The sequence below is a fragment of the Pogona vitticeps genome, chromosome 1 (assembly GCF_051106095.1).
Source record: "Pogona vitticeps strain Pit_001003342236 chromosome 1, PviZW2.1, whole genome shotgun sequence".
Taxonomy (NCBI): Eukaryota; Metazoa; Chordata; class Lepidosauria; order Squamata; family Agamidae; genus Pogona; species Pogona vitticeps.
Genome location: NC_135783.1, coordinates 63382334 through 63400907, shown reverse-complemented (window position 1 = coordinate 63400907; position 18574 = coordinate 63382334). Strand labels below are relative to the sequence as shown.

The 18574-nt window shown below is 40.2% G+C and overlaps 1 protein-coding gene across 1 annotated transcript; it reads left to right on the top strand.

Moving 5' to 3' along the window:
• The first annotated feature begins 5054 nt into the window (after positions 1–5054).
• Positions 5055–17452, top strand: LOC110070831 (sulfotransferase 6B1). Its single transcript, XM_020778550.3, has 8 exons — positions 5055–5203; positions 6275–6496; positions 8630–8775; positions 9955–10044; positions 10900–11023; positions 12177–12271; positions 13154–13310; positions 15603–17452. Exons 2-8 carry the CDS (start codon positions 6295–6297, stop codon positions 15893–15895), a joined length of 1107 nt encoding a protein of 368 aa, XP_020634209.3. The 5' UTR covers positions 5055–5203; positions 6275–6294; the 3' UTR covers positions 15896–17452.
• The last annotated feature ends 1122 nt before the right edge of the window (positions 17453–18574 follow it).

Here is an 18574-nt window from a genome sequence, read left to right as displayed (position 1 = left end):
GAGTCTGCAGCATTCTTTTTACTCCATTCAGAGTTCTTGGGAGAATTACTGCATCGTCGGCACATAGTAGAATGGAAATATGTTTATCTGCCAACTTTGGAGGATAAAAGTCCAAACTGGTTAGATGTATTACGAAATCATTTATATAGAGATAACAAGGGTGCCAAGATGCAGCCCTGTTTAACCCCCTTTTCAGTTTTAACTGGTGCTGTAAGATGTCCTTGGGGATTAATGCTAATCTTACTAATGTATTATTATGCAAAGCTCGAATTAAGAAAAGTAAATGCTTGAGAATATTGATACTAGTTATTTTTTTCCATAATATGTTTCTTGAAATAGAATCAAAGGCAGCTCTAAGATCAATAAAAGCTGCGTAGAGACACAGAATTTTTAGAGGAATATTTCATAATTTAAGTCCTCCAGGATCGTACTTTGGTCCAAGGTTGAATGGGTGTCTCTGAATCCAGCCTGTTCTTTTGCCATAAGGGACTCTTGGTCTATCCAGTCCTTCAAGTTCCACTCAAGGCATCTAGCATATAGTTTACTTATCACATTAAGTAAGTTTATAGGCCTGTAGTTAGAGGGTAGATCTGTATTACCTCTTTGTATACAGGGATTATGATCGCAGTCCCACAATCTTTAGGAATTTTCTCAGTTTTGTCAATAGGTAAAGGGTAAAGGTTCCCTTTGACATTTAGTCCAGTCATGTCCGACTCTAGGGTGTGGTGCTCATCCCTGTTTCCAAGCCATAGAGTCAGTGTTTGTCTAAAGACAGTTTCTGTGGTCACATGGCCAGCGCGACTAAACTCAGAACGCCGTTACCTTCCCACCGTGGTGGTACCTATTTATCTACTCATATTTTTACATACTTTCAAACTGCTAGGTTGTCTGCAGCCAGAACAAGCGATGGGAGCTCACTCCGTCATGTGGATTTGATCGTACCACTGCTGGTCTTCTGACCTTGTAGCACAGATGCTTCTGCGGTTTAACCCACAGCGACGGAATCCACGTGACGGAGTGAGCTCTACAGCTTGGAGACGGGGATGAGCACCGCACCCGAGAGTCGGACACAACTGGACTAAATGTCAAGGGGAACCTTTACCATTACCTTACCCACTATAAGAAATGCCTTTGGATATTTTATAATTATTTGCCATAAACAAGCTTCTAAATTCCTCCATTCAGTCTCTATTTGTTGTTTAGTTTTCAGAGGAGTATGGTATACATTTATTATAATACAGGACATCTGCTCATATTGTATTAATATAGCCATTGCTGACTGTAAGTGAGGGTATAACATCAACTTTAACTTTTAATGCAGTAGAAATTAATATTCCTAGCCCCCCCCCCAGCCCTACCATGATTAGATAGCTTTGCAGTTATTCCATAGGCTTAGAAACCTTCTAAAGTTGGGGATTCAGAGGTCCATGTCTTTTGTAACAATAAAATGTCATGTCTAATTAGATAACCATGTATACAACCATCCCTAAATCTACCTACCCACCCCATGATATTCCAAGATACTAAGGATAGGGGTCAATTGTAATATGATCTCCCTTTAGGCCAACTACTAGCCTGTTCTTGCCACTCAATATGCAACCTCCTGTATCTCTGGTCAATTTTTTTATCCACCAACCCATTATTGCTATCATCACATCTACTTATTTTCTTCCTTCCCCCTGATCTCCCTCCCATAAAACTTACCCATCTACTTCTATTCCTATTCCCAATTATAACTAGTATTGGGATACCCTCTTGAGGAGCCTTGTTCCCTTATTGCTGAATATGAGCCATGGTCTGCCTTCTTTGTTATCTCTGCTGTGATTCACTGTTGGATATGAGCTGCTCCTTCTTCCTCAAATATCCTAGCATAACTATTGTTAGGTCTTTTATATCAAATCAAAGGTCCCGAATTACCATCAGGTGACTTGATTTGTTGGTGTCAGCCTCTTCATTGGTATTACAATGAGGCTCATTGATAGTCCTATAACTATTATTCTCTGACATAGGAAGCTGATGTACATCATCAAAGAATATTGATTCACAACCATTGTCCTGATTCTTACAGGTTTTTGTCTCCTCGTTCAGTTCAGGTTTCTGGGAGGGGGGATGTCGAATGGGGAATATACACCTGGCTGCCCTCATCATCTGAAGTCCACATCAATTTCCCCTGTTACATAGTTGTTTTCTTGAATCTGAAGGTCATTTGCAATTGTTGTTCTTGTCGTTAAGTCGTGTCTGACTCTTCATGACCCCATGGACCAGAGCACACCAGGCCCTCCTGTCTTCCACTGCCTCCCGGAGTTGGGTCAAATTTATGTTGGTAACTTCAATGGCATTGTCCAGCCATCTCATCCTCTGTCATCCCCTTCTCCTCTTGCCTTCACACTTTCCCAACATCAGGGTCATTTTCAGGGACTCTTTTCTCATGAGATGGCCAAAGTACTGGAGCCTCAGCTTCAGGATCTGTCCTTCCAGTGAGCACATGGGGTCAATTTCCTTCAGAATGGATAGGTTTTTTCTCCTTGCAATCCAGGGGACTCTCAAGAGTATCCTCCAGCACCACAATTCAAAAGCATCAATTCTTCGGCGGTCAACCTTTTTTATGGTCCAGCTCTCACTTCCATACATAACTACAAGAAAAATCATAGCTTTGACTATGCGGACCTTTGTATGCAAAGTTGAAACACTTGGAAACAATTTTGTTCTATTGCATGGATGTGGTCACAGCAATTTGTACACACCTAGTTTGCAATCGTTCATGTACACATAGCCAGCAAACCGGACACGTCTCTTAAAACAATACCACATAGGTACATGGAATAAAGGTCACAAGCTGCCTTACTCCTTGCTGTCACTCCCAAAGTAGCTGTTTGCATCTCCTTATAAAACTCAGAAGAGTGTGTGTATTTTCTGTATTTGTGCTCCAAATTTCATCAGCATTTTTGCAAAGCAGCAAAATGACAGCCCTCAACTTCTTTCTTACTTAAGATGTCACGTAAAAAGTTATCTCAATGCCACAACTTGTTCAGAGGTATTCATATAGACAGCAACATACATTCAACGAATAATATGTGGTGATGTGGGATTCCAGAAGCTAACCACATTCTCTCACTCTGCCAGTTAAGAATGTGCCAAATAGCTAAACTCTCTAGAGGCCACATATTTATCATCAAAGAAAAACATTGTTAAGTAGGTGTACATCTGTACACTGCACCTCTTTCACATTAGCAGAATACAGAACTCCAGAGGGAAGAGCCAGCATCCAAAATGTGAGAAGGACTGCATGTGAAAAATCTATGTCATACTGTACTTTTATTACTTTCTTATCTACAAGTAGCAACTATCTGTGTCAACAATCATTAAGCTACTTGTGATATTTGAAGCACAACAATTCATATCAGAGTGTTGTGCAATTTAAAATTCTGGGTGTGATTTTAAATTATGCAACACTCTGATATGAAAGAAGGAAAGAAGGAAGGAAGGTCACAGGGCTTGGGCAGGCAAGGGTTGGGTGGAAGGGTTAGAAAGAGCTTTTTAGAAAGATTTGGAATGTGGCTATTCTGTTTTTAGTGCACAGAAAACCATAGAGAAATTTGCCCAGTCTCACCCTTTTCTTTGGAAAAGGTAAAATGACCATGATGCATGTTTCTTTTATGAGGGAAAAGCTGGATAATTAACAGCAAGCACAGGACATGCTTCTCATTAACATGCAAATATGACAATTCTCTTTCTAATATCTGGTGCTGTAATCATGGGAGAATTGATCTCAGAGGGTGCAGGCCTAAGCACACACACCCCACAAAGGTATTCACAGTGCCAGCTTGTAGCATGCCAGAATAGGGTTTGTATTTGATTGGAGCCAGTAAATAGCACAAGAGTGGGACCATAAGCCCATAGAATGATACAACTGCAGACCTAGAAAGGATGCCATGGATGGTCTAATCCAACTCTTTGCTGGTGCAGGACGTCCACAACGAAGGCAACCCTAACAGATGGTTATCTAATTTCTGCTTAAAAATCTCTATGAAGGCAAGTTCACTGCCTCCTGAGGTAGTCAATTCCACTGTCTTAACAGCTCTTATTGTCAAGACATTCTCCCCAAGGTTCAGGCAAAACCTTTCTTGTAACCGGCCCTACTCTCTGGATCCATAGAAAATAGGTTTGCTCTATCCTCCATATGACAGTCCTTCAAAAAGCTACAGTGAAATATGTTTTCATATATAGGTTCACAAACAATCTACAATATAGCCTCATTCTCCCCCACCTCCTTGAGGCAACCATCCTTGTGCCATCTTTCTTTAGATTTCTGGGTCCCAGTAAAGCATACCATTTCCCTTGTTGGCAGGCTTCAGGCTATACAGGTCTGTACAACATTCCCGCTTGTATATGTGTGTATGTTCCAGCATGTTTACTACCTGTTCATTTCAAAGTTGGCCAAAAGAAGCCTGGCCATAACGCTTGCAATCCTATAGGGCATAGGAAACATATGGAGCATATGGGCCACAGCTGGGAAGACATCTATTGCAAAGGGCAAGGAATGCAACTCCAGCTAGCCACCATCATTGATCAGTGTTATTTGTAGGTGTATGCGGCAACATTAATTAGGTCACAATGGGTGTAAGAGGAGACAGAGGCAAAGAGTCTGAACATGTTGTAACTGCCACTAAACACATACCTAATTAACATCCAACACCTATTTTTTGCCCTCTTTGCCAGGTAGTTTGCATACTTGCATAAGAAAGATGAGCCTTGCCAGTTTTGCTCCTGCTTTTTGGTTAATAAAGGATTAATTAAAGATCCTCAGTATCTACTAGAAAAAATGAAGCAGAAGAGAGGACAGTTTCCTAGCTAATGCCTCATAAAAAGCCTTGGATTTCCATCTTTAGTATTCAGCACTCACATTCTTCCACTACCAGACTCCAGAGGCAGTGCAATTTAATCGCTCTTGACCACCTGCATTGCAGAAATCACTGGTTACGTTGAACACCTCACATATTGAATCTTCACACCTGGAGGTTATAGCAAGCGGACTCCCATTACCTGTTTTTCAGGTCCCTGTTCTGCAACTGGTGGCACTGCTAGTCAGTCCTCATACTCTGAGATCTCTAGCTTTCCTTGAACAAAAACTGGAGTGGCAACGTTACAACACCCACCTACCCATCTGTTCTTCAGGAAGGATCAAATAAGATCTCAACAAAAGGTAATACCTTTGGGAGACTTTTTTGTGCATTGGCAGAATTTTCCTCTGCTTTACTCATTTGTATGGTGTGTATGCATGCGTGAATATTTATTTATTTATTTATTTATTTATTTATTTATTTATTTATTTATTTATTTAAAATGTTTTAACCCCAGCCTTCACAGAAAGATTAGTGCTGTTCTACTGCAATTTCCTGAAGACCCAGTTTCATTGCTCTCAGAAGCTCTTCATTGCTCTCAGAAGCTATTGTTTAAGCTACTTTCCTTCTCTCTTGTCCACTTGGTACCCTCTGAACACCAAATGTGCTTATTTCCCAATGCTTGCTACTGTGTGGAACTGAAATCCATCAAATCCTTCGGAGCTTCTGCAACTGTGGCTTGGATTGTAGAATTCTCTCAGCCTCTGCCTCTGCAAATGAATGTGCTTTTCCAAATTAATTTCCACTGATTTTGAAGTAACTTTATTATCTAGTAATTCTTGTTACTCATCATTTGTCACGCACAAAGCTATACCATCCAATGCTTCCATAATATAATGATTTCTGTAAATTTGAATATCATCTTGAACCACCCCAGTTTTGCTCAATGCAATTTATTGAGACTGTTTTTCTTACATGTCCTTCTTGATTGAAAAGAATTGTATTAAAAAAAGGATTATGTTGCAAGTGGATTCTTGCCTGTTTGCAGAAAACCAGCTACCAAAAACCTGTGTTGTGGTTCATGCCTAGATGCAAACTGGCAAATTTCAAAAATCCATTATATATATTTATTCCTAAAACATGTCTGAGTGCATGCATATGTCCAGAAATCATACCTGATAATGCTTCCCATGCTGGGAGCACATCAGTTATAAACAAGTCACTAATTACAGTGTATCCAAAGTGAAATAAGTAAGGGCTACATTTTCTTTCTAGCACTCTTCGTTACATAGCAATAGTAATTTTTCAGCTTCCACAACATTTTATAGAAGCCATGACCTTAATCTGGTTTTGGTTTGTTGCTGATCATTTGTATGACTGTTGATCTGTACATGAATAACAACAACTGATAGCCTAGTCTCAGTCTGTACCAGGTGCACATCCAGGAAAGACGATGGTTGAACACTGGAGAAGTTCAGTGGAATTTCTGGAGAAGTTTGTGGCCAAAAGTGCCACGCTAACCCCAGAAGAGAATTATTTTTCCTATAAGGGCAACTTGTACCCTGTTGCTGCTTGCCAGGTAGAAACTCTACAAGCTCTTGAAACCTTCGAAGCCAGGGCAGATGATGTGATCTTGGCAGGATATCCTAAAAGTGGTGAGTATCACTCTTCCTTAGCCTGGCAAAGAGGTTCTAATCAAAGATGTGCAGATAGATAGTTATGAGTAGAATGGATGTTAATGCACAACTAGATCAGGAATATTACATCTAACATTGTAGATTGTAAAAAAATAAGGATTATATGTTAAGGAACAACATGGAAGGAAAATCTGTCTAATTTGACCCTTCTTTTCCTTACTCCTCAAAGTAACAATTCCTATGCAGAATCACACAATGGCTTGGAGTGGGGGCAGGCTTGTGAAAGGAAATGTCTCTGCCTTCTAGTCTTCTCTATAGCTACTTGCACAATGTAGGAAAATGTGGGTGGGGGAATAATATACTCCAAATTGAGTGGGCAACCACATGGGTTTGGGTGATCGTGCTTAACACGGCACTTTTACTCTGTGTGGATCACAGGACACCACTCTTGTTTCGTAACTTATTATGAAGTCCCAGAATTAGCATTAACAACGTTAACCTTTAGTTACATGTTTGTTTTTAACGATAACATTTACTAAACACACACATACACAAATATACCGTATTTTTCGCACTATGAGACACACTTTTTTCCACAAAACAGGGGGATGGAAAGTCTGTGCGTCTTATGGAGCGAAGAAAACAGATTATTTTTTCCTGTTTTCTTCTCCTAAAAATTTGGTGCGCCTTATGGAGAGGTGCGTCTTATGGAGCGAAAAATACGGTACATACCAGAATAAACAAAATGTCTTACTACAGTTATGCACAGGTCCCCAATGTGGGGCTTCCAAATATAACTTAATTTTTTTCTGGAGCATGGTGTGTGCCACCCAGTTTGATTTATGCCCCAGATCCAAATCAATATGAAAGTCTGTCAGGTCAATGCATTGGAAAACCAAAACTGCTGTAACTTCATTGGGTTTTTACTGATATACATGAAAGGTGGAAACATACATGATAGATTAATCCTAAGGAAGTGAGTAAGGCTGTAAAATTTCAGGTGTTTAATTTCTGGGGTTTGTTTATTAAGCACACTCAGAATGTATTTTGTAATTAAAACTTAATAGCCAGAAGCAGTTTATACTCCATCAAAGGTTTTTGCGCTCTAGATGCAAACTGATCGGATTTGCTTCATTCTGGAAGTGAATCTGTTTATTCCAGTTGAGTCTGGCACTCCAATGAATTGGTCCCAATCAACCCAGTTCAGTTCAAGATTTGTAATTTTTCTGAATCCAGTACACTTGGATACTTTTTTCCATAAGAGAATGTCTCTATGCCTGGCAAAATAGCCAGGAATAACACAGACATATATAATTTGAACTAGACTTAAAATACTATTTAAACTCTCTTTAATCTTCAGCTTCACATTTCACAGGTTAAAATTTGTTCTGAAATTGTTAATTGTTCTAAATATGAAATGCAGAAGTAGCCCACTTGTGCCTCCAAAGAACTGGATGCTCTAAGAGCTTGTCATGCAAGGAATATTACTGCTTGCGAAGAATGAGTAGAGAGTGTGTGAAATATTATCAGATAGATGGTGTGCTGCTTTCATCCCAGTGAGTTAGAAATTATACAGACTTGGTGTGAAAGAGAGGATATGATCTGTTTGCTTGTTCTTTTCATACTGCAATCTTTTCTGTTGGTTGCTTTGTTTCTCTGTTTTCTCCTTTTTTTTGTCTACTTCATTTCCCCCTCATTTGCCCTTTCCCTACAATTTTTCTATTCCTTTTTTGTTCTGTCTCGCCCTGTTTCCTTCTCATTTTGCTTTTCTTCTGTTTTTCCTCACAGATCCAAATCTGTTTTTTCCCATCAGAGGCAGGTATATACCTCCCTCTCTCAGTGTGTGTGTATGTGTGTGAAAGAAAGCTATATTTTGTGTGTGTGTGTGTGTGTGTGTGTGTGTAAGTGGACAATAGAAGGATTAGCACACTGTATGATGAAACAAGATGTTATTAACTACTGTACTACTGTATTAGACAGGAAGTGGAGTGAGTGCCATTTGGGCTTTCCTTCAAACTACAAAGTGTTCACTCTCAGAGAGAGGTACCAGCAGAGTATACCACAAGAAATTATGGACTTTATCCCCAGTAAACAAGCAGTATGAAGAGCAACCATAAGCTTGTACTCCAGACATGTGTCATCTTTTTTCAGGTACTAACTGGGTTGACCACATCCTAAACCACTTGGCCATCATATCTGGAAAGTATACAGCAGAGGAAGTGAAAGAAAGACTCAGACTTGAAAAAGAATTGGCAATGACTCCACGCCTTGAGTTTGGGGATCCAGACAAGCTCAAGGTCAGCATGGACCAAGAATAAATAAAAGATATTGGTATAGGGCTTTAAAAAAATGGAGGTTTAGGTATTCCTAATACAAAAAATTATTATACAGTATAGCGAATCAGTTAAGATTTATTGGAGATATTATATACAACAAAGGAAGGTTAATTTGGTGGGATATGGAATCCTCAGAAATAAATGGGAATATTGAAAAATATTTGTTTAATGTAGTAAAAAGAAATACAATAAATCAGGCGAACAACCCTTTTTAAGAAACATGTTAAATATCTGGAACAGAAATAAAAGGAAGTTATGTTCCTTTACTTCACCACTAAAATTAGTGACCGAAATAGAAAATTCCAGTAGGAGACCGGCTTGATGCACCACAATTCAAAAGCATCAATTCTTCGGCAGTCAGCTTTCTTTATGGTCTAGCTTTCACTTCTGTACATTGCTACTGGAAAAACCATAGCTTTGACTATGCAGACCTTTTTCGGCAAGGTGAGGTCTCTGCTTTTTAAGATGCTGTGTAGGTTTGTCATTGCTCTCCTCCCAAGAAGCAGGCATCTTTTAATCCTGTGGCTGCTGTCACCATCTGCAGTGATCATGGAGCCCAAGAAGGTAAAATCTGTCACTGCCTCCATATCTTCCCCTTTTATTTGTCAGGAGGTGATGGGACCAGGGGCCATGATCTTAGGTTTTTTTATGTTGATTTTGATGCATAGATTAATCCTATTTCTCTGGAAGTATATCCTCCTACTTAGTTTTACACTTACATGCACTGTGTCATAAAGATAATTTGATAGATACTAAATATATCCTATATTGTCTCCTGGTCTACTACTGTTATCACTGGAGAGAGAGAGAGAGAGAGAGAGAGAGAGAGAGAGTTTACAGTGCTTAACAAGTACACTTCTGTCCCAAGACATCTGTAGAAACAGTTGCTGAAATATGCGGATTACTCATTTTCTAAATTTTAACTGTTCTTTCTTTGTTGAGGACACTGAGCATATATTGAAATTCTTCTGAATTGCAAAGTGGGACATGAAATAAACTTTTTTGTTTCTTATTTGCTACATGCATCCATGGTTCCAGATTATGATCAATCATGTAAACCTGCTCTCCCCCAGAACACCTTTTAGATGTCCAAGCTGTTTTCGGTAGTGATTTCTTTTTCTTTTTCTTATTTTATTAAAGAGGATGGAAAAACTTCCTTCAAGAAGGGTCATAATAACGCACCTGCATCCTAATTTGCTGCCCAAATCTATTTTCAAAAATAAAGCCAAGGTGAGTGCACAAGCTCATACTCTTTGACCTTATGAAGGCTTTATTACAAAGGTCACACATGTATAGTTGTGCTAGGGATTGACTTGTACCAGCTGTGGCTCAGAGGAATCAACTATAACAAGAAAGGATTTAAGGTTGAATCCAGTGTTTGACATGTCAATTTCATTACCAATCCAAAGGTTGTTTCCACATTTGGCAGATGTATATGTGCAGCACCAAAGACTGCTCCACGGTGATGGCCTCAGTGAATTGTTTCTAATAACATCTTCAGGGTGCTCCTTCCATCCAGTTCTGGGCCATGTAATCCAAATTTGCAAATACTATCAACAAGGCTTACTAGCCCATGATAAATGTCAATAATACGATGACCCACAGATACCACCACGAGTAATTTTTGCCCCCAAAGTGATAGGTGTGTGGAGAGCAGAACCAACTCTGTTTAGCTGTATTAGTGAATGTAGCAGGGAGATTGTCATTGAGAAGCCTAGAAATACTGTATATACCATGCTATTCCTATTAGTATAAAATAGACACACCTTCTTGCACAAGAAACGGACTCTTATTATGATAATGATTGCAGGCAATTATAGTCATCTGTTTGCTGACCTAAAACTTTATAGAACTATGTCTGATCAGTTTAGCAGAATATCATGCTGGTGATCCTAACTACTAATGGAAAAATGAAGAAAATAATGGAACCAGAATATTGACTGAAAATAATGTTTTATTCTGTGATTTACTCAGGCATTACTGGATTACAGAAATTACTGGGCATTACTGGATAATAAGAATAATCATTATTAAATAGCATGTAGCACAAAAACTTAAATTACAATTTCTTCTCTTGTGTTTCAGGTTCTGGTGCTGTTTCGAAATCCCAAAGACACGCTGGTGTCTTACTTTCATTTTAGAAACAAGTTATCTTCCTTTCCTTTGTCATCTTGGGATGCATATTTTATTGATTTTATGAATGGAAAAGGTATCCTTGCCTTTTGGCAGCATGTGTTAACAGCCTACCACAAGCAGATTTTCAGGATTTGGAAGCTATCCTGCCAAATCCATCACCTCTTGGGGATGGATGTCTGGAAGGCAGAAGGATCCTGATCTGTGCTCTGTCAGTTTCCATTGATATTCCAACTGCATCCTTTCAAAGAGGGTTATTACTTGGCCACTTTTGTGACTGCTGTGGCAATCTCTAGACTTAACTATTATAATGTTCATTACCAGGGGCTGCTTCTGATGACAACCCAAAAATTTCCATTGATCCAGTATCTAGTAGCCTGACATCTGTGAGACAGTAACTTTTGGAAGGATGTGGCGCTAATTCCCCATGAGATCTGCTGTTTGCTACTGTTTTTTTTCCTGGGCTAAATTCAGGATGCAGCCTTTTGGCCTTCAAAACTTTGATGCATGTATGAATGTGCATAATTCAAAACTATTTCAACACACATGTGCACCCTGGTCCAAAGTTATAGGTAAAGGTAAAGGTTCCCCTTGAAAATTTTTGTCCAGTCGTGTTTGACTCTAGGGGGCGGTGCTCATCCCCATTTCCAAGCCACAGAGCCAGCGTTTGTCTGAAGACAATCTTCCGTGGTCACATGGCCAGTACGACTTAGACACGGAACGCTGCTACCTTCCCACCGTGGTGGTCCCTATTTATCTACTCGCACTTGCATGCTTTCGAACCGCTAGGTTGGTGGGAGCTGGGACAAGCGACAGGCGCTCACTCCGTCATGTGGATTCAATCTTACAGCGGAAGATCTACAGACCTTAGAGCACAGAGGCTTCTGCGGTTTAACCCGCAGCACCACCACGTCCCTCGGTCCAAAGTTATGAACACATGCAAACACATTTTAAAAGTTGTAAATTATATTGAATTAAATCTCTGAAGAAAGCTCTCAACATAAATGGTTGAAAAGCTTTCTGAGATTTGTATAACACCTATCATGGGAAGTTTCAGTGTTTCTTCAATTAATCCTAATATGTGGTGTTGCATTTACTGATAGAGAAAATGGGAATAAATGCTGATCTATAATTGAAGAATGTTGTTGAGAATATTTCCAGTGATTTGAAAATGTCTAACTTCAGAATTACGGCATCATGGACTTCAGTATCCTCTTCCTTTTCTCCAGTTCCAGGAGGATCCTACTTTGACTATGTGAAAGCCTGGGATGAATATATTGATAATGAAAATGTCATGGCCATCAGTTATGAAGAACTAAAAGAGGTGAGAGCAACGCTGACTTTTTGAACAATTCAGATGTGTTTTATATCACAACACCTGCAGAAATAATAAATGTGTAATGAACTATAATATGTATATGACTTTCGTTTCTATGGTGAAAGCATACAGATATGCTGTTCTATGTCTCTCTACTTTTTTTTACCGTTACTGATAAAAATGTATTGCATTGAAAGCAATTTTTAGATAAGACAGCAGCAGGAAACATCTAAGCAGGTCACACTTCCCTTCCAGCCCTGCCCAGTTCTTTCACACTAGCTTGTTCTTTGCCTTGGCCTGGATGTCATCCAACTTGTATCAGCGTAACCGTAGGTCAAAAATAGCTTCTGACTGGGCTTTACTAAAAGCCAATGAGCTGAGAAAAACCCAGTTTTAAGAACAGATACAGTTATTTCTGGTAGAAAATTTTTAGTATCCATTCAGATATTTGTGTTTCTAGTTCTTACTATTTAAGAGCATTTTTGAGACAGGCAGAGAGAAAGAAAGAGAGTCAAGGCAGGTTCTAGCGAACTGTTTTTCAGACATATAGCCCAAGTACTTAAGTATTACTCACTAGCATCAACTCCAAATTGTTTGTTTCTGGTTCTTTGTGTTTTGGAGATCTTTCACAACACAATAATAAAAGAGGCTCTGGGGAAATCAATTTTGAGATGTAACCCATCCAGTTATTTACAACAGGAAAACAGTATTGTCCATGCAAAGCTTTGTTTCTAGCGTTTACTGCTTCAGAGACCATTTTGGGGAAAGAAAAATCCAATTAAGCTTCAGAAAGATCTCTGATCTTCAGTAAAAAAAAATTATTTCAGAGAGGTGTAGTTTTTGTTTTATGTAACAAAAAATTGTTTTTTGATTTGTTTTTACATACAGAACCTGTATACAGGCGTTCAAAAGATGGCTAAATTCTTTGGGTTCTCCCTCACTGAAGATGAGATTAAAAGTGTTGTGAAAAGAAGCACCTTTGAGGCTGCGAAAGAGCGATCCCTCGAAACCTATGGGGCATTTGGTCCTGTTCTTTTCAGCAAAGGTAAAGCTTTAGGGCAATGTAGGTAGGGTACAGCAAACTGTTAACTCAACAGTTCCCAGCTAAGCAGCCATTCTACCTATCTGGCCACATTGGTGGATATATTCATAAAGGTTGTGTTAGGGATGCACCAAAAGCTGGCAAAGTGTCTATTTCAGTTTACACTTGTGGTTTCATGGTCCCTGGATCCTTCTTCCTTTTGTTCATTCATAATTGTTTAAAGTTATAGAACAGTGCAGTTGACTGAACATATTCTATTCAGCATACAGTGGACCCTTGACTTACAGACGGCTTGACTTACAGACTTTTTGAGTTATAGACTTCTCTGGCCGCAAAATTTAGGTTTGACTTGCAGCCTGAGAATTGACTTACAGACCAGAAAAAAACCAAAATGGAACAAAAACGGCCTGTTACGGGATTGATCGGTTTTCAATGCAATGTAGGCCAATGGAGACTTGACTTACAGACTTTTTGACTTGAGAACCGCCTTCCAATACGGATTAAGTTCTCAAGTCAAGACCCCACTGTAATGAAAAAATATTCGAAGGAGAGACAAGAGGTACACACTTGAAGGGGACATTCTCACTTTACTGGCACACTGCATCATGCCAAAGGGTATGCCATTATAGCAGGGATATCCTCTCAAGTCAATACCCTTTGTCTCTCTCTCTGCTGAACAATTTTTTAATTATGCTATTCTAATTTCACACTATGTCAATAAGCACTGCAGTTTCACATATTGTATCAGTTCAATGCTATGTCACATGTCAAAAATGATTTTAAAAAAAGAGGCAGGAAGAAGGTGATGTTAATGACAGAGGCGTGTGGGAGAATTGTAATGATTTGTGATATAATATGGAATCATGCCTCCAAAATTGCCTGTGGTAGTTGAACATTCAGTGTGAATGACGACAGGGATTTAATGGCCTTAGGAAACTCTGAATCAATCCAGGTCAACCAAGGACAGCTTCCCTCTCTAGTTGCACCCTAAGACAGGATTAACATATAAAAAAAGTATTCAGTTTCATTATGATTTTGAGCTTTATTTTTGTATTCTTATATTCTCCAATTTACTAATCTGTGAGTTTGTGAGCTATACATTATGTTTGATGTACTTGTTTGAGATGCTGTTCTGTTATATAAATACCATATTTACTCAAGTATAAGCCTAGTTTTTCAGCACAATTTTTTTTGCTGAAAAAGCACCCCCTCATTTTATACAGTGGTGCCTCGCTTAACGGGCACCCCGTTTAACGCCGAATCCACATACTGACGAAGATTTTGCGATCGCAAAAGCAATCACATTGCGATGTTTTAAATAGGAAAAAATCGCTTTGCGATGATTGGTACGCTGTTTCGCTTACCAATTATCGCATAGTGATTTTTTTAAACAGCTGATCGGCAGTTCCAAAATGGCCGCCAGGTAAAAAAATGGCCACCCGCTGTGTTTTCGCGCCGATTCCTTGCTTACCGGGCAGCGAAAATGGCCACCGTATGGAGGATTTTCGCTTAAAGGTGAGTTTTTTGCCCATAGGAATGCATTAAACAGGTTTTAATGCCTTCCTATGGGCTTTTTATTTCTGCATAGCGATGAAATCCCTTTGCAGCAATTTTTGCTGCACAGATTATCGTCGCTATGCGGGGCATCACTGTACTCGAGTCAGTGTCAAAATTACATGTACTTCCCTGCAGTGTGGGTGTTCTCTGGATTCCCCTGCTCATTGATGGGCGCCTGCAGCCTCTGAGGGTGGTCCGATAACCCTGGTTAAGTACACTGCATTTTTCAGACTCTGCAGGCAGACACCGTGCTGGGAGGATAATAGCAGTCTATGTCCAAATGAAAGAGCTATAGATGAAAACTTTTTCCTAGCAGCACGTCAGTACGTATCTCAAAGACTACTTTGAACAGAGATCACAGTGAGGGCATCTTTGTTTACAAGCCCAGGGAAGCCCATTCACCTCCCCTTCTTCCCTGTCAGCTATGTCTCTTAAAGGTCTTTATGGGAGTGTACGCTTCCAGAACACTTCCATCCTCCTCCTTCTGCATATTCTCCCAGTTTTATTGGTATCTATTTTTATTTTTGAAATTTATCAGTAACTGCTGCATTTTCCACCCTTGGCTTATACTCAAGTCAATGTTTTCCCAGTTTTTTGTAGTAAAATTGGGTGCCTTGGCTTATATTCGGGTCGGCTTATACTCAAGTATATACAGTACATTTCTTTCATAAATAAACAGATTTACAAGTATATATGTTTCATTCTACAACTAACTATAAACATTTGACATTTCTACAGGATGTGTTGGCGACTGGGAAAGTATGTTCACAGAATCTCAAAGCCAAGCCATGGATAAAAAATTTGATGAGTGTTTAGCTGGAACTAAATTAGGGGGCCCCTTCAAATATTGCTGCCTTGCCATGGAGAAGGGTGTGAGTAATTCAGAGAAGCTGAGCGCTGTGCCATGCAGGGACACCCCTGCTCCCCTCACTTACGGGGATCACCTGCCTGGGGATAGAGCTGAATGCCTATCTCCTCTACAGCAATGCACAAAATCATCACCAGAGACCACCACCAACCCAATTCTTTAACTCTGCTTTGAGAGAAACCCTACTGACCAAGATGTACAGGTCATAGTGGAGAGTTCTGTCTAAACGTGATCCACCTGGAGCAGGAACTGGCAAGCCACTCCAGTATCTTTGCCAAGAAAACTCAAGGGACACAACATCAAACAAAATTAAGAACAGGTCCATTGGTCTCATCACCTACTGGCAAACAGAAAGGGAAGATATGGAGGCAGTGACAGATTTTACCTTCTTGGGCTCCATGATCACTGCAGATAGTGACAACAGCCACAAAATTAAAAGACACCTGCTTCTTGAGAAGAAAGTGATGGCAAACCTAGACAGCATCTTTAAAAGCAGAGACATTTTCCAGTAGTAATGTATGGAAGTGGGAGCTGGACCATAAAGAAGGCTCACCACTGAATAATTGATGCTTTTGAATTGTGGTGCTGTAGGAGACTCTTGAGAGTCCCCTGGAGTGCAAAGAGAACAAACGTATCCATTTTGAAAGAAATCAACCCTGAGTGCTCACTAGAAGGACAGATCCTGAAGCTCAGGCTCCAATACCTTTGCCATCTCATGAGAAGAGAAGACTCCCTGGAAAAGATCCTGATGTTGGGAAGGTGTGAAGGCAAGTGGAGAAGGGGATGACAGAGGATGAGACGGTTGTTGTGGGTTTTTCGGGCTTCTTGGCCGTGTTCTGAAAGTGGTTCTTCCTTCCAGTTTGCTGTCCTCTGAAGATGCCGGCCACAGAGACTGGCGAAACGTTAGGAAGAACCACTTTCAGAACACGGCTAAGAAGCCCGAAATACCCACAACAACCATTAGATCCCGGCTGTGAAAGCCTTCGCGAATACACAGAGGATGAGATGGTTGGACTGTGTCACTGAAGCGACCAACATGAATTTGACCAAAGTCCAGGAGGCAGTGGAAGACAGGAGGGCCTGGTGTTCTTTAGTCCATGGGATCACAAAGAGTTGGACATGACTTAACAACTAAACAACAAAAAATTAGGAGAAAAGGTGAAGTATCACCTGTATTGCAATTCTGAAGAGACAAAACCAACCTTTGAAGGATTGCCTGTATTACAACTGTAGCCCTGAAATATCACTTGGTTCTTCCTCTTTATGTGCATGATGTACTGTAGCAGATTGAAGGCATCACTATTGTATTGCATGGTTGGCCCGGTTTTATCCAGCTCTTACTATTATATATCATGATTCATTTTATTTGAGTTTATAAGTTTCCTACCTGTTTACTCTGCTTCAGCCAAGTGCCCTTGAGAGTTCTCTTTATCTTTATTACATTATTGCAGTGAATGCTTCGTATATGCTTGATCATAATGAGTATGCTGAATCAAAGAGTATTTCCAGGTGATAGAAAGCACAAGAAAATTACATGTAATGATGGCTTTTAATAAAGAACCTGCAAAAATGTATGCTGAAAAATAAGTGTTCATCATGATGAAGAGACAGAGGAAAAGTATAAAAATGCTTTTTGCCTTTGACCTGGGACTGTATTAACCCAAGGAACTCTGTGCCATTGCATGCATGCTCTTGTAATAAAACAATTACCTGTGAAGAACACAGAGTTTTTTATATATTTTATTTTATTTTATTTATAAAAGGCCACTGCTTGGAATGGCCACAACAGAAGGAGCAAATCCCTGCATCAGATTATCTGCCTGCCATCTGATGACCACCTTCCCAGTGTCTTGCTGAGGAACCAATAGATTTGGTAACCCACATTGGGTATGTACCCCCCCCCCCCCGAGAATTAATCCAATAGGTTAGAGACAGCCCCCTTGGTTCCAGCTGTGGGGAACTGTGGCAGCCTTCCCGAGCCAGGCACACCACTGTCGGTTCCCTAACCCCTGCTCTCCTCACTTATGGGGAATCACCTGCCTGGGGATAGAGCTGAATGCCTATCTCCTTTATTGCTATGCACAAAATCATCACCACAGACCACCACCAACCCAATTCCTTGTGCTTTGAGAGAAACCCTACTCTGTGGTGGATGTTGCCACCCCAATCTGAAACAAATGGGTCCCAAATTCTACCACCTGGAGCCTAAGCCTGCTCAGTCCAGCTCTCGTGAGTGCATTGAACTGCAAATGGGTTAATGGACCCTTGTCTAAGTGGTCAAATAAAAAACTGGTAGACTGAGACTGATTATGTACAAACCCTTTAATACCTTAAAGGGGCAAATGCTAGGGTCATTTGCCCTTCTCAGGGCTTTATACTCCCCCCCCCCACTCTTCTGGTCTCTCTTGGAGTAGAGAATGCAGATCAACACTTCTTCCTTACCCATGGCCACAGCCCAAACACAGAAACACCTTCTTAATTGTTTCTGTTTGAAGGCCACTACCAACTTGCTCACCCACAGAGCTCCTCAAAAATGTCAGTGTGAACTCTGCCTTGAATAAGATGACTTCAAATGGATACTAACAAACTCTGGGGAGTTTTCCTTAGTAGCCATGTCAACAATTGATTGGTAACAGGCCAACTGCCATCTCTTGCTAGTGTCACCATCCTCCTCCAGCCCTCAGTCATTTTGTAGGCTTGGAATAACCTGCAAGGGTCTGTGTGGTCACAGGCCCTACAAAAAAAGGAAACAGCCACCGAAGGGATGCGATGGTCTTTGATGCCAAGCCCCTGTCCTAAAGTGGCACCAGGTATCTGAGGACATTGTCCTTTGAGGCTGGCC

Bases quoted from the DNA above. Each gene is read 5' to 3' on its own strand.
- LOC110070831 (XM_020778550.3), top strand. From the start codon at position 6,295: ATGGTTGAACACTGGAGAAGTTCAGTGGAATTTCTGGAGAAGTTTGTG. The intron at 8,776-9,954 runs GTCAGCATGGAC...ATTTTATTAAAG, and splicing joins GGGATCCAGACAAGCTCAAG to AGGATGGAAAAACTTCCTTC. The intron at 12,272-13,153 runs GTGAGAGCAACG...TTTTACATACAG, and splicing joins GTTATGAAGAACTAAAAGAG to AACCTGTATACAGGCGTTCA.